This window comes from Melanaphis sacchari, unplaced genomic scaffold (assembly GCF_002803265.2).
Source record: "Melanaphis sacchari strain LSU unplaced genomic scaffold, SCAv2.0 Contig43_pilon_pilon, whole genome shotgun sequence".
NCBI classification, from domain to species: domain Eukaryota; kingdom Metazoa; phylum Arthropoda; class Insecta; order Hemiptera; family Aphididae; genus Melanaphis; species Melanaphis sacchari.
Window position 1 is genome coordinate 221,358 of NW_020271284.1, and position 25,820 is coordinate 247,177.

Below are 25,820 nucleotides of genomic sequence, written 5' to 3' on the forward strand. Positions count from 1 at the left end.
CTCAATATTAAATAAGCAAAATGTAATGATTTTAGAAAAATTACATAACATGGATATAGGTCTATAGTTATTTACGTTTTGCTTATCTCCATTTTTGTATAGTGGTATGACTGTCGCTGTTTTAAATTTATTCGGAAATGTGGAATTTTTTATACTTAAATTGTATGTATAAATATAATTGTTATCATAGAAATTTTAAAATATCGAAAAAATGTATTACATATTTATTTGATAAGCATTTAAGCTCAAATAACCCATCTCCTTTATTTGGAAATGTTTATCGTATAGGTACATAGGTGTAAATAAGATTTTTTATTAATTTAAAATATTATATTAATATTACTAAGAAATAACATTTACAGAAGAAAATAATACTAATTTTTAATTCATTTTTATGAATTCATCAATGCACACAAAATGGCCATGTAATACTTACGTTATTAAGGTCTTAAAAAAAATATATCCCATTACTTTTTTTTTTATAATTTCTCGAATGACCACTGCAGTCACTCACTCTGCACCACAATAATAGCTGTGTTGTAGTCATAATAGCATAGTTAAAAGTAGAAAGGCTGGGAGCAGTATAATATAGTAATAGTAATAGCAACGTGGTCACAGAATAATAGTAATAAATGATACAAATGGTTTTATGTCGAGCATGATCATGTACGACTTCACCTTTGGAAGGTAATAATCTTGAAATACGTGACAATAGCAAACAAAATAAAAACAAATAAACATAATGTTGCTTCTAAAATACTGCCAAGAAGTAAAGACAACTTGTATTATATCATATCTATGCATATATAAAATTCAGTAATTATATTTTATAATGAGGAAGTACCTATGTATAAACCATAGCGTGGCTTGTAATTTTTTCTTATTAAAACATCGATAACCAATCAGTGTTATAGAAATCGACTGATGAGATAAACGGCACTAATGCGTTATGATAAAACATTATTTATTAATTTATTCACATAAATAGTTACACAAAGCAAAACACTATTACGGCTGTTAACGACTTAGTATAAAACAAATTAAAATGATTATAACATGTAAAGTACGCGATTATGATATTTTCTCCAGGAAAATAATTGAACTGTCATTTAAAAAATATCGCAACATGAAAATATTGCAATAATATGAAATCGTTAGTCGTTAATAATGTTCTCGGAGAGCAAATGTTTAATTGATTTAATTTCGAACGTTTCATTTATGTTTTTGTCGTACTCGATATCCATATATTTAAGTATGATATCAAAATCGTTTGAAAACTGCCACTGCCAGAATTCTCTTTATAAATGCTGAATTTCAATTGAAAACAGAATATTATTTTGATTTTTCATTACGAAAAACATAACCGTGCGTATACCGGTATACCTAACCGCATGCTAAATATAAAATATGTTAAATATACCTATATCTTACAACGAACAAAACTTTACGCCGAATCAAATGACGTGTTCTAGAAAATTATTTAATTTTTTCCTGAATTGACGTAACTCAAAGCCAAAATCTTAAATTTAAATATATGATTATTGTCACACAAATGCATTGTAAATTACGTTATAACAATGTGGCAATAACCACCTGGTTAACGTAGTTCAAACCAGTGCTTGAGCTTAATAAAATTTCAATCTAGTCAAAATCGTGTTCGTAGTTTTTTAGTTGTACACTCATGTATACATGTTTTTATTTTCGATCTATTTTTATTCATTTATGTATCGCGTGTCATTCCATTGACTAAATTACATGTTGTATCTTTCATGGAAAAACATGTGTTCTTATAGTATAGCCTCGTCTAAGAGCAGTTAGTGCTTTAAAGTAGTGCCCTAAACTGTGGGAAGTAGTAAATTTTGTTTATCTCATTTATCTATTCCTCTCTGTATACCTAAATAAATTGAAATTAACACTTATTTTATTGATTTAATTAAAAATTTTCTCCCTAACACAGCTGTTAGAGTTTAATTTGTCCCCGGAGTAAGGAGAAGGAATAGCAGCGGACCGGGCAATAGAGTAACGGGGCGATACGGGATAAAAAAAAAAAAAAAAACCGTTTCAATTAAAATTCATCGCCAGATCGGAAAATGGGGACTGAACAAAATAAGTCTAAAAAAAAAAAATATATATATATATATTAATATATAAGCGCTATGAATACAAACGAGTTTAAAAAGAAAAAAACTTTTTGTGTCCCATAATCCTATGACAGTACGACCTTATAGGTAATTTTAGTTTTTCAACAACAAACAACAACAACAGCAGCAAAAAAAAAAACTGATAATTTTTATCGAGAACATGCCCGAATTTCAGAGTTTTTCCCGAATTAATGATGTATATATATATAAATATATAAAACTTTCCCCTTTTTTCAACAACTAGTACGTGACCGATTCATGTTTTCGACCGTCCATGGTGCGCAATGAAAAGGAATAAATACATCGATCATGCGTTATTGTAGAGGACACGTCATTTCATATTATATTGTAGGTGGCATTACAATTGTATCGTAAAAACATAAACGACTGCTTCTGGATTTGTTTTTTCAATAAAATGCTTATGTATATAAATGTATGAACGATGTTCATTCAAACGGATATAGTACTGGAGTACAATGTTTAGAAACTTTATACGGAAAATCCGCATACGTACTTATAGACGTTGAGCATATCGACGTGAATCTTTTTCTGACGTACACCTGGTAAGATCTAACTACACAACGTCGGATTGGTGTGTAGACGTATTGGCGGCAATTTCATCGAACCTTACATTTTTTAAAGACGCCAAGTATATTAACTTATTATCAGTATATAATACGTATAATCCGTAATTTTTCTTATCATTAAATCATTAATTATTATTTCTAGTTCTATTTAATGTAAATTTATGTGATATATTATCGTAAAATTCTGCGATAGGATTGACACCGAAGCTTGATGAATCAATATTATGTAGGAGTATACATGTTTCGAAATGTACCAAATACATGTATTACAATGTAATTCGCGTATTGGTGCGCTGATAAAATAACTGTCCTTAGGCAAATTCTCCCTGAACATCGCGATGTATGAAAAACATACACATAGATAATATTATAATATATACAACGGAAAAGCCAGTATGGCTGCATTTATAGGCTATAATAACGATATAACATAACATTGAATTATTTTTCGAGTTAATTATTATACCTTACAAAATTCCGATCCTGTAACAGAATATATAAAATAAATGTATAACACGTCATTCTATGGTATATATGTTAACACACAAAAATTTTATTGTTTAGATAGTGTAAAAACAGCGAAAATACTTGTGTAAAATTTCATTTTTTCAACGTAAATTAGACGTGGACCGCAAAATATATTTAATGGGTTTACAGCACGTAGTGGCGGCATTATGCAGTTTAATAACACAATATTATAGATTTCACGCAAACCTCTCGTAAAACTATATATATATATATATATACATTCAAATGGTGATATTTGAATAATAATTTAAATACGATTCCATTATTGTACAGTGTTTGCTCTCGAACTTCAATGGAACAATGCCACACGATGGCGTATTGAAGTAATTATTAGGAAGAATCGTTATTGTTTTCATCATAAATCAATGTTGTAAAATTAGGTTTGGGTTTGTGTGTGTGTTAAACAGGATAAAGACTGCATCGTTCAACCCTTTAAATTACAGTTGCGAGGGCACTGCTTGGTGTAGGTAAATATATTATTACGACTCCGCTCTCGGAGAGCGGAAAATGCGAATTTCATCGGACAAGGCTCTGAATACATGTACAATTAATATATGATCCAGACAGTACTCAGTGCGGTCCATCATTACTCATTTACCTATCTCAACGAAATTAAACAACGAAAAAATCATGTTATCACAAAATTATTTGTTTATAGTCATTGCAGGTAGTTACATGCTAATAAATCAATTAATAAAAAGTATTTGACGTGCGTTCATAAAACGTAAAATTAAGTGAATTTGAGAATGTGTTTTTTTTTATATATATATCACTTATACAATTTAGAAAAAAATTTTTTTTTTAATAAAATCATATATTTCTGTATCACTGTTCGAAAAATGTTCAATAGTATTTCTACGAAACTGAAAGTATTCAATAGCCTTATCATAGTATGCTACTTTGTATAAGCGTAAATAGGGGAGAGTGTGATGTTTACTTATTTACGACGATACATACGTACACCGATATTGATATGCACGTTTCGACCGGCGCCGATCTATTAGTAAGAGGGTTCGTTCCGGTCGACTTTGATTAATATTATCTTCCAATGATGAATAGCAAATCGGCGCTACGGTGGTGGATCGCATATTTAAATTACATATGCAATTGGTCTTTTTGTTTGCCTGGCCGCCTCTCTGGTAACGATTTTTACTTTCCTCCCCCCCCCTCCCCACACATACACACACAGTTATCCATACCCAAGAGGAGATCGTGCGTTGTTATCGTTTATATTATGTCGAACACAAATCTCCAAACAACTCCATTAGGATGTCGCAAAATCCATCGTCGTCTTTGAAACGCGCGAGTTACGTTCGGGTATACGGCAATAAACAACTGCTACCAAGCTGTAGGTCTTACAATCTCGGTACCGGCACAAAGACATCTAACACGGTATAAATTATTATAATAACTTCCAAAGCACGGAAGTCGAGTGTGTTGAACTGCAGTTTAATATTATAATATAACGTATATATTATTATACAGGTACTGCATACAAGTTTGTTCGAACAATATCCGTTTGTGCGGTGGTTAAACACCGAGTTCCGTCGCAGAATCCCGCACGAAGATGCCCTTTTCCGAGTTAAATGTTCCAAGTTGTTTTACATCACGTATAATTATAATATACCTACAGCACGTGTGTCGGATTTCCGATCGAAATCTGACATCGTTCGTCGCGTTTTCCTTTTAACAACAACAGAACGTATTTTTTACTCGTAACACAATATATATTTAATGACGCTTTACGGATACTTTTACAAGTGTATACAATCTATAATAGTATGTCGTATACCTATAGTACGCAATAAAATCGATATAGAGTGGTGTACACTTTCGTTTTGAAAAAAAAAAAAAACATAAAAAGTATAAAAAAAAACTCTATATACGATTTAATATTTATTTTGTCGTTATAAAACAATTTGGATATATTCATGAAATAACATTTATTTTGTTTACTCTTTGAATTGGGGTGTCGCGGTTTTTTTCGGAATACGTGACACGACAATTTGCCGTTTTCCCGTTGCATGCGGTGTTGAATAAAACTTACCATAATATATTAATATATATGCCTGTGCGTATACGAAACGAATTCCAAATTCAATGTTTAAAATAATATCATCGGCTGGGGGCTGTGTGCTCGAAGAACAAACGATTTTACCTATATCATATTATTATGTATATAAAAGCATACTTACTTTGTATAAAATCAAAATAAATTCGAATCTTATTAGTTTCTTTTTTCCGAATATTCCGCTTGCGGCAATAGTGATATTATATAATATAAAATCGTATTATTTTGAACACATGTTAAATACTCGTGAGTTGTTCACATTAACGGTAGTCTTCAGCAGCGACGAGTGCTCAAACGTTGTCAACTTTAAAGTGGTTAACGGTAACTTTCACGAGTTTTCATCGTTTTAGCATTTAACTTTTTATCGTGTTAAAAATGATAATTAAAATACTTTACATAACGAAGGTGTTGCACCTGGTGGACGTGTGATGCACAATACGACCGTTGACGGAAGCGATCGATTATTATCTATTGAAAATAACATTAGAGTAGTTGAATAGGCTTTTACTTTTTTTAATCGCTGGGGACTCGGTAGATTTAATTATTCTAAAATTATGTCCGTCGTTCTCTCATACAAGCACAGGTGTTGGTATGGGAGATGGTGTTTTGCGCCAATTTTATTACTTGTAATTTACGCCACGAATAGGTACATTTAAGTACGTATGTAATTTGCGTCAAAATACAAAAATATAACAGTATTTTGCGCCACATTAACAAATTAATTTTGGTATTTTGCGCCATGACAGTAAATGAAATTGAATATGTAATTTGCGCCACACTTCCAACTTCAATTGCAGTTGGAACTTATCAGCAGATAAATTTACTGATATCGCATAGAATGTACAATAACACGTACCGACGCATGTCCAATATAATTTTTACATTGATGTTTATTTGATTTTTATATATTTAATTACTAAACGAAAATTTACTTATTTAATGTATATGGAGTTTGTATTACTGTTATACATTTATTTATAATTTTAATATTAGTGGCGCTAATTATAATTTTAATAAGGTGAACAATGGCACAAATTACAATTGTAAAAGGTACACGATGGTATAAATTACATAATGCCTTTTTATTTAGTTTTATTTGGCGAAAATTACCAAAATAAATTTTCAGATGTAGCGCAAATGACATATATTTTTTTATTCTTTTTGGGAGGTTGTATTTGGCGCAAATTACATACGCCCGTCTGTATCGAACCACGTTTTTTATCTGCCCATTATTCGGTAATAATACTAAAAACGAAATTGGATTACTAATAAATGGACAGTAAATAATATATGATATATTCGATTTATTCGATCTAAAACGCAATTCGAAATTTAGAAAACAGTGCATTGGATACAGATTAGGAAAAAAATAGATTTTAATACATTATATTCTAAATAAAAAACAAAAATAGCCGCGATGACGAACAGTGGCAAAATGTATGATTGGTTATGGCGGAGATTAAATATTTAAATCGGTATCAAATGGAAACTTGAGATTATATCTATAAATAGTGTAAAGCTTTAAGTGCTTTTACGACTGATAAACAAATATTATTATAGATATCAATCAGTTTAAGACGTACCATGTGAAGCGATGTTGAATTAACAACATTATGTTAATATAATTTGCAAAATACTAAATCTGATATCGACATTTCGAGGTCCGGAGAAAATTACGTGTGAAAACGGGGATGGTTTCAAACAACGGCTTTTTAATTGTTTGACTTATTTAAATGCTATTAATTATATTTAATTAATGGAAGTAAATTGACTATAAAATTTACATAATTTATTAAAAATCTATAACTATATTAAATATGCAATGTATGTTAATCAACTTAATTTGTCCATGTTTTAAGTTACTTTTTTTCTAAATACCACACTTAATTAATCTATTACGTATTATTTTTATCATTTCCATTTTGTAAGTATTTTACATGAATTATTGTTATAATCCTTTACGCTATGTATAAAATTAAAGAAAATGTTGATTTAGATTAACGCTCTTCTAACCTACAATTTTCCGGTTAAAATATAATGTGCACTATGCTAAGTTATAATTTTTATTTTTTACTCAAAATTCAAATACATCCGTTCCAAATATATAATTATTAATTTTCGTATCAAAAATATTCATTCATGTGAATAGTGATTTCTCTCTCTCTCTCTCTCTCTCTCTCTCTCTATCTCTTTCACTAACTCATTCGTCTTTGCAATTTAAATACTTGTCAATTGTTCTTAGAATTATTAGTAGACTGGATTTTTTAACTTTACTTTCTAGAAAATACATGGCATACGATACTATAGTTTATAATGTTCATTAGACAAATGCGAGGCAAATTCAGACAACCCAGAATAATATCAACTGCAATATAATAATAACAACTATTATTATTTAAGACAAACTTCTTCTAAAGCTTCGTATTACTTGTTTTTCAGGGCTTACGTTAATTAACGTCCGAGAATTATTTCCCTTACTTTACTATTAAGATTTTACCTTAATTATCACTGTGCTGCCAAAGCTAACAAATTTCATAAATAATTAAAACTCTCTGAGGAATATTATTTTTTTTTATGTATTTGCTCAATCCGCCCAAACATCTTAATATCTCAACATTCAAATTAAGAATATTTAAATAGGTTGTATAAAAAAAAAAAGTGAGAAAACAAATTAAAGAACGGTTACTCTATGGAATAATATTGTTGTATCAAAAAAAAAAATATATAATAATAATAATTAAAATAAAAATTAATGTCGAAAATCAAAGTTATTTACTATTAATATAATTATTTTACGCAAATCACAACTGTCTGGTTGCAAGTATGTACAATGTCACATATACATGTATATAATTATAAAAAATCTTATTTAAAAAGCGATTATGTTGATTGCAGGACAGTTTTTAATTAACATTGAAATTAAATCGATATCACTTTCTTTATTTTTAGATTAAATTAAATTAACTGACAATTGATATAATTTGGATTTTATTTCTGTACTCATTGACTTTTTTTTTTGTCATGAAAGTATAAAGCACAAAGGTTTTAAATTTTCGATTACAGCTTCAAGGACTTAGTGAATTTCAATATAAAATACTTTAAATTTCTAAAGTATTACGGGTAAATAACCAAATTTTTATAATTTAAAATATAACAGTTTATATATAGTTACGAATATTATAGATATTGTGAAAGAATTGGCTTCATATCCAATTCTATCTAAAAATTCTAAAATCAATAATCGCAAACATTTCCCTTCGTCTGTTAGATTGCAACTTCATAATAATGAGACCCTTCAATTATTTTTTGGATGTTGTGATGTAGTAAAAAATAAAAATAATAATAATAATATCACCCGTAATAATTTGATATTTTCCCTCTCTACTTGTACTGTCTTAATATAAGTTTTATTTGATTACGTAGGACGTATCCGAGGAAAAAATAAGAGATACAACATATAAGTACTATTTCGTATTATTCTTTTATATTGCTTTTCCATAATTTAAAAATAATTAAAATGATGAAAATTTAAATCGATTGCAGCCGTTACCATTGAGCCGCTACTTATCAACTGTCTCCAGTTTTGACAATCGTTTTACAAAGTTTATCCCAAACAAATTTAATCATTACGAAAATATGTATACAATTTTCTTAATTGCCTGTGCGTGATTTTTTTTTTTTTTTACTTTCAATTAATGACTTGAGTTTAAACTTTAAAGTGTACGAAAGAATTTTTTTTTTTTTTAAAAACAACAAGTTCCCTCGTTAATGTTTTTCGACGAATATTGTGTCAATTATACTCGGGTAAAGTTATTACAGATATAAAAATTATATGTAAGTAAAAAAAAAAAATCATAATATTCAATATAAAAATAAGGATCGATGTTAACGATTTGAAGTTTAGTGCGTAATATTTACAGTATTTACACTCATCACAAGTGTGTGTGTATTTATACAGGAAAGAGTCGCGAGTAGCAGGTGTCGGTGATGTAAAGAAATGAACTTAAAACTTTCAAAAGATAGTATGCGTATACTATTTTACTTCTGCCACACACACACACACAGCTCTAATACTATTACTACTGTTATTACTGCTTTACAGTATGCTGTGTATAGTTAGTAGTTAGGAGGTACTGTACACTGCACTATATATTGTTACGGTTGGCGCCTGCATTATAGGTGCCCCCCCCCCCTTGGCATCGTTGGCGGTAGTAAACAAAAACGGGCGGAAGGGTTTCGTACGAAATGACGAATCTCTCTGCTACGATAAAACAATAATACACGTCACATAATATAATATGTGGCGTACTTTATTTAAGAAAAAAAAAAATCGTACGTTCCGACCTTATACCCCGCGCGCGCATTATGCAATATAACCGGACGACGCCACACGTATAATATCATTATACGCACACCCTTGTTACAGCCGTTATCGCCGGCACATAAATCCCGATTTCTCCCGTCGTGCACGTACACACTCGCGGTGAGCACACTATACACTTACGGGTAAATTCGTTTTAGACGGCGTCGCGCCGCCGTTCACGCTCACACAACGTCTACATCATTATGATATAACGTATCTGTGTGGATGTATACGGTATACGCACCTATGTGTACGCGTGGCGGGAGTGTTCGGAGTGTATATATATATTATTATATTATGCAACACATATTATATAGGACCAGCAGTATAGTGTCACAAATCAATCGGCAAGAGCCGGCGGTGGGGGTTTAAATTGCGGGGAGTGTGCAAATTGACATAGCGACGCGCGTCTCATAATATATACATAATCTATATATATAATGCGCATAAATTAACCGGCGGTTGCGCTGTCAGCTTGTCAGTGTGAGCGGACGTTTTCGGATCGTCGCGTGTCGTGGAGGAGAGGGCACGACTAACGGACGGACGTGTACGTATGTGCGCCGCACTCCCCGTCCACTGTACACGTTCCCCAGTTTTCCGATATCCGCTTCCGGGCGTCCCTGCGGTGTGTGCCCTTCCACCGCCATCCCACCCGACGCATCCGGATTACAAAATGAAAGACTGGTTCATCTTGATGATAAGCGCGGGCGAGTTTAACGACTATATCATGTATTATACTATACACAATATACGTGCATCATAATACCCTCGTTTACGCGTAAATTATGTATTCGCGTACCCATCACCTTTTCCGAGTACGATGATGGCATTGTACACGGTTTACAACTATAATATTATTATAATGCATAAGCTCTGTGAACGGGATACTATGTCATTATACTAAATTTGGAAAAGACATTTAGAGTAAGGGCGGAAAGGATGACGAGACGATGATGGACGTACGGAAGTTATGTGGCTTGCGGTAGCGGCAGATGGTGTGTATGTGATGCGTGTGTGTGGATCGATGGGTGGACGAGGGTCGAACGACCAACAATTTCCGGTAACGTCGGACAATTGACAGAAATAATGCATTTACATTCGGTGTGCGCACATATATATGAGATCTTTTAAAGAGAGTGTATAGTAATGACAAAGGCTATGGTGACGCGGCACCGGTGGTGGGTATGAGCCCGTCAGGCATATATTTAATGGGCAAAAATCAACGGACGTGAGCTTTTGTGCTAATGGTACACGTAAACCGCATTTGCCCCAGATGGCACGTGACCAAATTCCGTATTAAGATTATTATTGAGAAATTAACGACGCATATTGTCCGTTTTATATGGTTTATTATTCTTTTTAACGATATCTGCTGCGCACCTATAATGTATTCTTCAGTCTATCGCATTATTAGGTATAGTATTATTATGTATCGTAGGATCGTGATATAGGTACGTCATCGTTGTATAATAAATGGCGATGTACATTAGTTTCGCCTTGCTCGCGTAACGATTTATAAGCCCACATATAAATATTATAATGCGCCGAATTCGTCCTTGGTTGATGTACGACATTTTTTTTTCGATTTAATGTACAAAAAATCAGTTTGTTTTTATTTGTTTTCATTATACAGTTGGTATTGTTTAAACTATAGCGCATAGTCACTTTAACGGCTCAAAAGTAATTTGCATAGCCATTTTTCGGGGTTTTTTTTTTTAATAGATTCTCATGTAGAATGACAAAGTAATTTGAATTTTAAGACATTTATTCGTCCATGTAACTATAATTATATAGGTACGCGTTACATATCGACGTTTAACATACTGTTGTTATTCGATTTGAACGTTAAACTTTTATTGTGTCATTTTTTTTTTTTTTTTTTATGAAATATAGACAATAACTATAATAACAGTGTAAACATGACCTTTTTTTTGTTCAACAGTGTTGAAAAAATACTTTGGTGTCTTTGTTTAACATGCTTTGAAGTTAACCATTATTGTAGCAAAAATAATCTTGTTCGTATTTATATATATATATTTTTTTATCCCATTTATTATTTAAACAAATTAGCCAATATGTAATAACTATGTTTAGATAATTTGATAGTAAATCCGATTCGACATTGTTAATAAGAATACGAGCTAATGTATCATGTTATATGGCTGCGAAAATGATTGTTTATTAACCTCATTTAACTATAAGAGTTAAATATTAAATCATGGTTTAATTATGACAGTCACGAAAATTCTTATCTATGATTTATGGAGAAAATAATATCCATTTGAATAATTTAATATCTCTATTAAAAAAACTTTTATGAGAAAAAAAATATTTTTTACTTCGTATAATTAATCAAATCGTATTTTTTTTAAATCATGATAATAACTAATAAATATACCACGTCTCTTAAAAAACGTACCTACTAACTAGCTATATGTTTCATTGACTCATCCAACCCATTGATCAATTTTATAAGAAGACAGAAAATCAGATAAAAATAGTTGGTAATAATAATTATTACTAAATGTTAAAAAATTAAAAACCAAATTCACTTATAAAATGCCTTATAAAATGCTAAAATATTATGAGCACATTTATTTTTATGAAATTCCTAACGAAAAATTCGACATGAGAATAATAACAATAATCGGATTAAAATATTTATTTTATACTCAAAATAAAATCATCGATCAATAGAATTTTGTTTCGCTTTTTAACCTTTTTTCCGTTGATTTTGGACAACGGATAAAATAATATGGATACTATTATAACATAAAAAATAAAGTAAAATAAAAAATATATGCATTTGATCCAAAACTCATTTTGTACAGGTTGATTACATGGTAATTAATTACATTATAACGTGCATGCTGTGTGTGTGAGTATTTTCCTGAATAACGAACAATGAAGATTATGTTGAACATTATGAATATACATAATAGCATAATATAATATAGTATAATATGGCAGAAGACCTTTTATACGGTCGAATATGAATTGTGTTGAAGTGAATTTCATTATTACTATACATTCGCAGTGTATAGATACGCGTTAGCCTGCGCCGCGATAGATTGGACAGTGCAGGTGGTTGATCGGTAAGTATTGATTTAATCACTCATAGTATGAAAAGACACTTGAAATCAAATCGCAAGGGCAACCGCAGGCTTCAGAGTCGATCTTTTTTTACCGTAGTTCCGTGATCATGACAATTTTTACGATGATTTTCCGATCTGGTAATGGGGGAAAAATGATCATAAGATAATATAATAATTACACGATAGATAATAACTGCGAAATAAGTACACGATGCATGCTAACCGTTGTGATCGAAAGCATACGTAATAAATATACACATTTATCGTACAGTATAAAGCACAACAACAATAGATATAAATACACAGGGACACATTATTGACTACAGCAGTGATAGTCGATAGAGAGACAGCTCTCTCTCTCGCTTTTCCTTCTCTCTTTATACCCGTCTGTCCGGCGACGGTATATGCATTTTTAATAGTCTCCACAGGAGTAAAGTGGAAAAATGTGTTTCGTCCATATTATTTATTTATCGAACTTCTGTCACGAGAAAACTCGTATCGACGAGCATTATTATAGTAGCAGTAGTAGTAATAGTAATAATAATAATAACAACAACAATACAACTTACAGTATATCGATAGGATAGCGCGTACTATGTACACACAGCGCACCATCATTGCCCATGGCGATATCGATTTTTTTATAAGGTTGATATGTGGTCAACTACGGTATTGGATGTACGTGCGAGATTTATAGATTATTACAATTATCTGCGTGGGTGTGTGGAGTACAGTAGATAGGTGAAGTTAGAAAAAACCAAAACTTCAATTATTAAATAAAAGCACACATAAATATCATACGGCACAACGATAATCTTATTTCAAACGTCAAAGAATCACTCGCACTTATATTATTATTAAAAAAAAAAAAAAAAAAACCATAAGAGTTGTGACTTTTGAAAAATAACAAGCAATATGTGAGATTAATGACGATTGGCAGCATACTTATATTATTTACACGTTTTATTGGATGCACATATATGGCAATATATTATGGAATATAATATGGTGTTCTGAATGTATTAAATATATGGGTACGTTAATATTGTATAATATATCATGTCACTCGCAATCGCCGAACATCTGAAATACCCGAATAATGGTATAATATTTCCTTTTTTGATAAAAACACTAATAATAATAATAATAATAATAATAATAATAGTGGTAACAGTACGGTGGAGATATTTTTTAACAAAAAACTATAGTTAAGTTTCCCGGCATATGAGCGCCGTGAATACATATCAGCTGCGCGATGTTCAAACGAATAAAATAATAGGAAAACGGGATGAAAAAAAATCGACTCGAGTAAACGTCGGTGGTGAGGAACAAAAGGACATGTACGGGCGTCTTTGTTACCCGAACGAATATTACAACAATGACGACGACGATAATCCCAAAATAATTCGTAAAGCGACCGCACGTTTAATTCGAGATCTCTGCTCTCCGTACATTAAATTATTATACGATGTTGGTATAACACAGATAATATTATTAAAATGTGCGTCGAGTTCACTCGTATTTGGTACGTATAATGTAATGTATGTACTATTTAGTGAATAAGTATTTGTATGGTATTATAATATAAAATAAATATATTATATTGTCAAGTCGTAGTCTGTTTCTGAGTGTGTTGTGTTTGTGTTTTTTTTTTTTTTTTTGAGGAGAAGGTTATTTATATACCGATCTGTTTGTTAGTCTTCGCGACAAATTTCGCAGCAATGACTTTTTATTCATTACATTCATCGGCTTCCCTTGGCCTATATGTTTTTCGATCTACTACTACTGATGCCACAGATATTGGTAACAAACTCGAATAACAGGGTAAAAAACCATGTGGTCATAATTTCCTACTGTTCTGCAGAAGTTCACTAAAATATTTTTTAATACTATTACTCATACTTTATACGATATGGAAATCCATTAGAATCAAACGCGTATAAGCTTACTCGTTTGTACGCCGAAGGATTTTCGCGCAATAAGTGGAAAGACAAAGTGGTCATTTTTTGCTTTCAAACTTTCAAGCCGACCGCGGCCTCGACTAGTTTTTCTAATGCCATTTCGAATAAAAGGTTTCCGAAGTAAACTATATTATTATCCGTATTCTCCGCGTAACTGTCATCGCTAACGGAATTCTATCATTAATCCTCGCTTTCCTGTATACATATATATATAGAAAGAAACACATCCATCTATAATAAATAAACTCTTTATATTATTAGACATCCAGACAAAATGTCTACTGAAGAAACGGTTGTCATGTTTGGCACGGGTTTCGTGATGACCGTATATCGTATAACTTATCCCCATACTCGGGACATTTACGATGAGAAATCTCAGTAGGATTTTTAGCACCTCGACCGCGGTCCACTGACAACGGTCGTCCCGTCGGTCGGTATTTTAATCGTGCGTCGCCGCCGCTGTCTGTTTTTGCGCGTCTTTAAAACTATCACGGCAATAGTGATGAAGTGACCCCAAAAACCCTTTCGCGAGCCATCCAATACTGTATTGTAATTTCGATGTCATTATCTGTACGCGAAACCATAAAGTGAAAGACCGAGTGCTCTCGTCGACGTGACAACAATACGCTTTTGATTAGTTGCTTTAATTTTGAAGTGTATTTTTTTGCTGCCGTCTTCAACGACCAAAAAAATGTAAGTACTTATTCGTTCCGCCGTGTAGATTATAAAACACGCGCGCAGTTGGCGTGAACTCGAATTCCGACAATACACTGTAAATCATTTAAATTTGAATAAATCTAAAACTTTGCGGCGCGCCGGGTGAAAACACCGAGCCCACCGTGGTCGCTGCCGCCGCCGCCGCCGCCGCCGACGACTGTAATTATCGGTGTACGACCTCAATTTATAAAAATTATTTTCGTTTTAGCAAGCGCTAAAAACGATGTCGTCGTAAAACTTATTCGTCATTCTAAATCTGAGCGGATTACATTTTAATTTGTATGTTAATAGTCGAGCAATTATGAAAATTCGTTTGTACCTAATCCCGCGATGTCATATTGATAATACGTATAATCCTTGTGTCTGAAAAATATAATAGTATACTAATATTATCATACGTAAAAAAAAGATTGTAAATGAAAAAAAAAAGGGTTTGTCAATTAATACGACGTGTTCAAACGTTAATCTCGATAAAAAAAAAAAAAGTATAATAAAGTTTTCTTTTTTCCGTCATTATATTAAAATTGCTCGTAAATCATAACCAGATGGTATTTTTGCCGGTAGCAAATATACGTTTACGATGACGTACGGGAGACTGCATCGGGCGTGCGCCTATTTCTGTGCTAATGCGTAGGTATATATTATACTATACACCGTGGTCGGATTAACTCTTATCGACGTCATTCCCTGCTCGTACCAATTCTGGACGGTATCCATTTCCCTGCAGAACCTCACCTATCTCATATCTGTACCTATACTTTTTCAAATGAAATTGATGATAGTCATTCCGTCTTCGTTTAAATAATATTGATGTACCTTTTAATACGATTTTCTATCATTTATAATTATGATGTTCTCCGATGATTAACATCGTTTTTATTCATAATTACGCTATTTTGTAATCGATATTAATTCACAACATAAATATCGATACACTATTTATTCTAATTGAAATGCCATACCGTTTTAATTTACTATGTTGGTAAGACTCCACCATACGCAACGGGTGAGTTTCGTTGGGGTATTATCGTTCAAAATCTTAAGCACTGCCGAACGACGGTCATTGAACATTTAGATCTACTTATCGTATTACACATTATTATAAAACGCTACTTGAATTCTTATTATCATGCATAGTGGGTTATAATCGAATAAGATGTTTGTTCTCTGTCAGTACAACATTCAAAATAATTTGTGATATACAACACATCAACATTTTGTTTGTTATTCATATATTAATCAAAGACAAAATTCAAATAGGTTATTTAACACAGAGTTAATAGTTTATTATAAAAGGAAAATTTATACGTGTATGCATGCATGAAGAAGAAGGAAGTATTTTACTTTTAACCAATAAAAAAATTACAGTGAATAAAGAAGTATAAGCTTACAAAAAAAAAAAAAAAAAAAGTATAAGTGATAATTTATTATAGTTATTGATAGTTATTAATAACTTATTTTTAATAGTTATTTATTATAAATTAGGTATATTATTTAAAGAGTGATTTGACAATATTATCTATGAATGATAATAAACGATTGGTGAATTTAGAGACTTAACATATCATCACGTCTTTCGATTTAATTGGTAATCTTGTTGTTGTAGAAAATTTATCAAAAAATATTATGTCGTTATTTGTTCATTGACAAACCTATAAGAAGTGACTTTTTAACATACAAACAACTAATCTGCCGGCAAATGAACAATAATGCAATCTATTATGCGTGTGATCGCATATTTTGCATCATTATGTATTAGTACACTTGTAAAATATTCGATACGATTATCATAGGCCATAGCCAACATTATCAGCGGATATTAAAAAAAAAAATAAATAAACAGAACGTCGTCTTGTACGAATTTAATATCAAATGAAATATTCTGCGATAATATTAATAATAATTATACATTATATTGCATGTATCTATAGTTGTAACTTGTAAATTACCATATTTTTATAAAATATTCCAAACAAATCAGTGTAACAATTTTCACTGGAACATACATGATAAATTTTATCGTGGCAGGAACATTTTTTGAAATACGCACTCGTTCAAAACTAAAATACGAGTACAAAATTCGTGACCGTCGGCGCGTCGGGTGCCTGTGACTCGCTTAACCATAATTTATCTGTTATACGCGTGCGATCATACCAACGATATATCCATAGGCACTACATCAATGGCAAAATTCTAGGGAATAATTTAAGATTTCTAAAATACTCGTACAATTGATTTTTATTTAAATGATAAAACAGGCGAAGGTGATGCGAGCATTTTATATCGCTATCTGCTCGACATAATTCTAAAAAAAAGTAAAAAAGTAATCCGTAACGTTATATTCCAGAAAACTTAAAATTATTGTTATTATTATTGAAGTGTATTTTATTATACGTTTTTATTATTATTACTATTATCATTATTATTATATACAGCGCAGCAGGTATAGCCATCGCGTATAATATTTCGTTTCATTTGTCCGCTCATTACCAGGCGTTCATGCATATGCAATTTCGGTACTCGAGTGTGTACTGGCAGATAAGGATGTAGCGCGACGCATAGCACACGTACACTTACTCTCGTTCACACACACAGACACGAATGAGGGAATGGAGATAACTACTATTATGAGTTTTTTACTCCCCTAACGTGTGAAGGTACGGAGGCGGTGGACTATTGTGGTTTTAAGTTTCTGTGTATAGTTAGTTTGTATTTTGTGTCTACATTATTATGATGTCCGTTATACCCTTTAAAAAAAAAAAAAAAACTTTCCAGTTTTTTGTTTGTGTATTCAAAGTAATACTTTCTACTCTACGAGTGTTTAGAAGGCAGAGCATTTTTTCATTCCTTTAACAACTATATGTATTTTACGTTAATATACACGCGTATATTTCAAAAAAAAAAAAAAGAAAATTTACTTAGATATTAATTGTTTTATTTGTATAAAATAAGTATAATTTATAATCATAATTTCCAACTCTTACATAAATGTAAAGTTTTTTTTTTTTTTTAAACAGATTAGTGCAATCAATTTACTATGTAAAATATCGTGCAAGACAATTTGAGATATGTTATGACTTCTGTGTTGACGCCAATATATTATTCTACTGACTTAAGTGAATTACAATCTCCTGTTTCACTACTCTGTACTCACATCAATTTTCTTATTATACACATGTTGCAGACTCCAACATATTTTTATTTATGTGGGTTGTTTAAACGTGTTTACTGTTCTGGCAATGTAAATTTACATCGCACTAGTTGGTTAATTTTATGGCATCTATATTATTACATTGATTATTGGTTATATTTCTTTTAAGACTCATAAATTACGTCCATACAATCGAAAAAGTTAGCATACTCGTACAGTTTGCTTTATCACCATTATTGTTTATTATTGTTATTATTTTTAGTTTGTGATAAGTTTTTTATGTGCGTCACACTATCCCACCAATTTCGGTCTTGTTATAGTGTACATGAGTATGTGATTCGACCCAAAACATTCTTTTATTTTATTTTAATCGAAAAAAAAGAGTATAAAATAAATACTAACCCTGTCTTTTGCACGCAACGGTTCACGAGATCGCAATTATTTTTTTTCTTGGAAGATAAAACGTGTATCCAAACACAAAGGAAAACCTTAGAAGTATGATGACGGAAACTTCGGTTTCGTGTCAAAAGTCTACGAAAATAATAACCAGTAATGATGTCACAAAATTATGATGACAACAATAATACGCATTGACTTGATCGGTTTTCTTTCTTTTCATGCACTTTTCATCAAAAATATGTTCCGTTCTGTCGTTTTTATTCAATTAGTCTTACTACATTAAAAATATTAAAATAACATAATAATATGATGTTGACAACAGGATTTTACCGGATTAGGTGACATTCGATATTAATACTCGCCAATTGATTTGACCACTCGCCCCTCAATAATAATAAATTTTATATTTATTATAAACCATCCCATGCAAAAATCATCTCAATTTCTCCACTGCCGTGGATGAAATCTGATCTTAAGCCTCTTTAGAGCAAAATTCGAAATGATTGAAGCGGCTATGTCTATTCTGTCGGTCCGACAAATCTCCCTAGGGGGTGAGTGAGAGATCGTTTTGGAATAAGAGTTTTCAAGATAAATACCCTTATGTCTTTATACACACTCGTATATAAAGAAGCAAATGTTGTAGAAGTCGTGATGATGAAACAGTTGATTAAAAATAAAATACATAGGTCATAGATAGTTACATATCATTATTATGTAGGTACTATTGTATATCCGTAAGTAATTACATGGTTAGAATTTGTTATGCGTAAAAATGTGAAATAACAATTGTGTCTCTCAATAAAATACATCGTATAATAATAATTCTTAAACGCTCGTCTTCCATAGAACATATAAAATAATGTCATGTAACTGAGACATATATTTTTTTTTTTACTTTCAGTGATATAGAAATGGCCATCCCTACCCCATGTGCGTCTACGGCCGATGGCAGCAACGACACCGAACAACCAGAAACTGACTACATAAAAATGTTTGTGGGCCAAATACCTCGGGCGATGAATGAGCAGGATCTTATGGACATGTTCGGTGAATTTGGTCGAGTATACCAACTGAACTTACTCAGGGATAAGTTTTCTGGAGTTAGTAAAGGTAAGATTTTACGAGTTTAATCTATGTTAATTTAAATTTTACTAGAGAAAACTTGATGTTTTACCATCTCGATTTTCGCATACGGTACAGTTTTACCGAATTTTAAAAATATACACATTCACTAAACCTCATTGTCGTTCATTGTACCTAGTGATTTGTTGCGTGTTCTGACAAAACTACAATATCATTATTATGTATAGTAATAGTCATGAACGCGAAAACATAAGGTTCAATCTGTAGTACGGTTGTTTTTTCACTCTTCCCTTCGCCTTTCTTTCTCTGTTCGCTTGCCTGTCACGTAACTATGTATAATTAATATTTAAAAATATGAGCATTTTATGAAAAGTTTTTGGCTTAATTGCGACTAAAACGATAGAAGTTTTCAAATTACACACGATGCGATGTGTACATAACAGTACCAGGGACATAATTATTACGAACGACACGACACTGTCTCCAAATTCTTTATCTATCCTCTACGCGTGTATTTATATATAGATTAATGGATATTATATAAGTAAGAAGTGCGCTTTGCAATCGCTACTGAAGGCTCGGTAGACGGGCATAACGACAACCCTAAAATAAATACCTGAAAACAGAAAAAGTAATAAATAATAACCACGTCATAAAGCACAATATTCTTGATATTCTCAACTAAAATTTTGAGAAGAAGGGGTGGCCTTAGTCCCTTTTCTAACTTAATGTTATTTTTACTAACTAAAATATTGTTACACAAGGTATAACAGCGGGGTTGTTATGTTTTAAAATCTTTCTACGTGCATTCAAGACATCAACGTTTTTTACACATAATAAAGTGATCACTATTTCAATATAAAATAAACAATTTAAAATGTTAAGTATTAAACAAGGTTTAAAGAGAGAAATTAAGGATTAAACGCTTTGACTCGAAAAGTATTGTAATTTAAGAACATCTGTTATACCGATGACGTTGTTGATATGCCAGTATACCACGTATACACGTAATCAGTTCCTAGTAAAATTCTATCCACTGCATCAAGTCGAGTTCATTGAACTTTATATAATTTATTAGTTTTTTATAGTATAATTTATATTTAAGGATAAATAACTAAGTTTTAGCTTAACGTTTTTACCCAAAATATAACATTATAATTTAATATTGATACATAATATATGCATCTTAAGGTACCGCCATCACGGTTAATGCACCTCATTTAACTTACAGCCGTTGTGCAAGCGTTTTTTACTGGCACAAGGCTTATACATTTTTTACGATTCAGTACGGTGGCGACCATCATAGCCATGACGATTAATAAGTGCGCGTCGCGAGTGATATGTTTACGGCCAATTATATATATATTATATACCATCGTACGCGTTTCTCAACACCTAAATCCATGTCGTTAAACCGTCGGCCGGCTGGCTGGTTGGTATTTTAATCGCTTTTATCACCTCACATGTGGGTGTCGTAATTGCAATTTTAAAACGACGAGACCATATAATTAATGTACATTTTATTTATATTTTTCCCGTTTTCCCATACCTTAATTATTTTGATGCAACCCAAGTTCTTAATTCTCGTTAGAAGTTACTATTTTAATATATTATACAATTTACAAATGATCTATATATCATGAGACTATAATTTTTGTACAATAAATGTTATTGTAAATTAATTACCCAACGACTATGGTAAATACCCTTAAACCATAAACGAAATACGTGTCAGTACAATAGTACGACCCCGTGTTCCCGTAAAATACTTTGGTAATTAATTTTTAGATACGTGAAAGGCAACGGTATCAATCTCCAAAACTCGTAATTAAAAAAAAAAAAAAAAAAACTAAACAAAAACTCTTCACGCAGCTTTATGAGTTTCAATCGAGCCGCAAAATTTATGAGGGTACTATGGCTACAGTCTACAATAGTAATAAGGATCCATCGAAAAGTTTTCGTATACTCCGCTGCTGCAGCTGTCGTAGATTTAATGACTTCTCCGTTCGACCTATACTGGGTTTTTCTTCTTTAACTACTGCCAAAGGTCGGATAAAAGCCCGTCGCGGCGTATAACTATCATGACGACGACGACGACAATTATTATATAATATCGTCTTGGCGGAGCCGGCACATTCCTCAACTTTAACGCTATCTATTTACTGCTCGTAAATTGTTTTTCCCGATACCATCATTTCGCGCACTTTTCGCGTATTTCTTATGTGCGTACGATCTGGGGAAAAGATTACCGCGGTATAGTCGTTGGTCGCATCGTATACATGTCCGGAGCCAGCCCATCTATTTATTTTGTTCGTACAACGATAATCCCGACATCGTTGTATGCATTTGTCTAGATTAAACCGTGCCCGTATTATTGAAATCCTCGATATACACACGCACATAATGTTTACGTGTTTATACAAAACTTTAGTGACGGGGCAACGCGGGTATATATATATATATATATATTATAATATATTATATAGTATTATTCCGCCCGACAAAGTGTCGGTAGTGTGTGGCGGAGATTCCGCCGGTACGGCGGTATAAACCTGTTCGACGTTATATACGTACATGCCATTGCACCGAAACGGGGGGGGGGGACAAAAAACTTTGATCGGCTATACTATATTTATACATGCGCTCGGTGATTTATATCTGTCGTACTCGCACACACTTCCTGGCTGCGATACGATGGCTATATAATGTGAGCCCGCGCTTGTGTTCTTATACAGTCGTCCGCCGTATTATTATTTTCATAAGATATTGATGACTACCGGAATCCGGCGGCCGAACATCGTCGTCCGCGTATAACCCCATGAATCCACACGTACACATTAAATCGTTTATTACGAGGCAGCTGATCCTCGCCGACGACGGAGAAGCACACGAAAAAAAAAAAAAAAAAAAAAACAGTAGTTGTTGTTTTCGTGAGTACGATCCGTTTCTCCTTCTTTAAGACGGTCGCGACCTGCGTGTTTAGCAAGACAATGCTAAGCCCGGGGATTACGTGCCTGTAAAATATGGCCTATTCGGGTTTTAATTTGCAAAAGTGAACTCCCCCGGACGCGTTTAAAACGTACGTTTACGATAATAAATTGCGCGTGCTTCTCTGCCATCCGCCGCCCACCTAAATACCAACTGCCATATTATCAATAAATTCTGCACCGTATAGTTTTTGACAGGATAACTGATAATATTATCGTCGATCGTAGTCGTCACGCATTCTTCCACCTTCGTCCATTTTTCGCGGTTAAATAATAACCTCGTATGGCTTACTTTTTTTTTTTTTATCATGTCGAGGTACAAATCATCTATTACCCGTAATATCAGCAAATTCGTTTGATTTCGCTCACTCCGTTCTGAATGGCGTTAGAATAAAACGTATCGTCATAATTTAACGGATCCTCGATAACCGAAGAATAGAAATAGAGAGATGGAGCGAGCACGCGAAAGTACCTATATGGGCTGAGAATGTATCCGTGAGTCAATCCTCTCACGTATATTATTTTTGATTTTCAAGAACTCAATAATACATACTTATATTTGTGACTGTAATACAATTTATGAAACGTCATACTTCATAAAATATTATTGACTTCAATGTATAGAACCGTATAAATGTCACTTGATGAATTAATCGAACATTATATTTAAGTGACAGCTTGATTCTACTTCTTTCCTACAGTGAATAAGTATCCGTCAAGAAACGGATACTTGGGATCATAACAATACTCATATTGATTTTATATTAAAAATGGTCTGACATATTTTTCATACTTTTCTGGATTTTGAGACTTATGCGTTACAATTTATTCTACTAAAATGTGTTGGATATTTTTGCATACCATACTATGATAACAATATTACCACTTCAATTATATTAAAGGTAAATAATTTAAATTATTGTTCGATGAGCAAAAAATTAGCTATATATACTTAACAATTTTTTTTTTTTTATTTATATTTTATAAATATTGATTTGGTAAACAATTTCGAAAAACTAATATTGTTAACAGTATTTTAATGAAAATATTTATTATTTAACTATTATATACCTCAACTAGGCAGACTATATGATGAGATTTTTTAAACATAGAGACGAAATACAAAAAAAAAAAATGATTGATATTTATTTATCCATGCCCGTATGCTTATTGTTATTAACTTCATTCCTAATAAATTCCCATTCAAATTCCTAATATCATAAAATATGTATAATCACTATTTATTTATTTTTTCATGTATTATAATTAAAAATTGTTACACTTCATTTTTTTAATATTAAATAAAACTGTGTCAAGTTACAAAAAAAGTAATTACAAATTATTTAATAATATAATTTGGAACAATATTTCTTATATTTTTTGTAGAGAAAAAAGAGTATGCCATATGTGAGCTTATTGTTAATAAAAAAGTTATATCAAGCATTATGCAAGTTTTCTAGAATGATAATTATTAAAAACAATAAATATTTATCAACTCTAAATATCAGTTAGGCGTGAAAATCACTCTAACAATTCCTAAAAATAAATTTGTACTTCATATCCCTTCTCCCGTTGCGCGAGAACACCCACGATCGCGACGTTTGTATATAATAAATGAAAGGATAACATAATTATTTTGTAAAAGATGAATTTATTAATAATAATTCATGTTATAAAAATAGGTATCAAAGTCATTATATATCACTGATTTTATTTCTACTATTTTAGATCATTAAACCATTATACAGTGTTACCCAAATTCTTAAGTACTTTTAAAATGTAATTTTTTTTTTTAAATTCATAGTATAAATTTTCAAAAATGCTTAAATATTATTGAAATTAACAATATTTTCGATATAATTACACAATTCCAATCTCAAATTCTTAATATTTTGTAAGTTTACAGTACATAGAAGTCAGTAGTACGGTTCTACCCCGCTTACCCATTATGCTATTATAGAATCGTATTGTATTCATTTTTTTTTTTTTTAATTGACAATAAAATAAATGATTCAGTGATGTTCATGTTAGTACAAAAGTATAGTTCTTAAATATTTTTTTCCTCAAAATTGAGTTTAACAAGTACAATTATTAATATCTAATTAATATCTTACAGTAGAGATTTTTAAAACGAAAATCTATACATAAATGTACGTTCGGATGTAGCTTATACTGCAGAAAGTGTTAATATCTTCATTTCTCTACGTTATCATAGTAAAGCTCACATTTAAACTAAAATTGAATATATACATTTGTTAATACATATATAGGTACTATACAACGGGTTACCATTGACTAGAAAAATAAAAGAGACTTTTTTATGATTTAAATAAGATAATATATATTTATATAAATGTATGATTTTAGCCTTATTTATATTTTAAAATTGCTCGATCAATTTTTTCAAAAATTTCAAATTGTTCTAAGAAGTATTAAGAAAGTTAAGAGAAAAGTAGTTTGAATCTCGTTTAAAAATACACTAATAGTGATATATCGAATCCTCATTGACTTTTCATGTGCAAGATCAGGTTATATAACTAATATATTATTTTATGATAATTAAACACCATATACAGCATCAGCGAATACGAATTTTTATGTTTACTGTTTTATTATACGACTATTATGATTGTTTATATACGTTTCTCAATGTGCTTACTGTACAGGTAGTTATATTATATATGTGCCACCATACCCACTATTTTTGGAAATTGCGAATGACGCGACTAAATTAGAT

General features: G+C 31.5%; 1 protein-coding gene across 10 annotated transcripts in view; it reads left to right on the forward strand.

Moving 5' to 3' along the window:
* LOC112597662 (CUGBP Elav-like family member 1) overlaps positions 1 to 25,820 on the forward strand; it is a 174,744-nt gene that overhangs the window by 49,637 nt on the left and 99,287 nt on the right. For all 10 annotated transcript variants that reach the window (XM_025343797.1, XM_025343806.1, XM_025343801.1 and 7 more), the window contains one exon: positions 19,915 to 20,123. In XM_025343797.1, the coding sequence (XP_025199582.1) occupies positions 19,915 to 20,123 (209 nt within the window). The remainder of the gene's footprint in view (positions 1 to 19,914; positions 20,124 to 25,820) is intronic.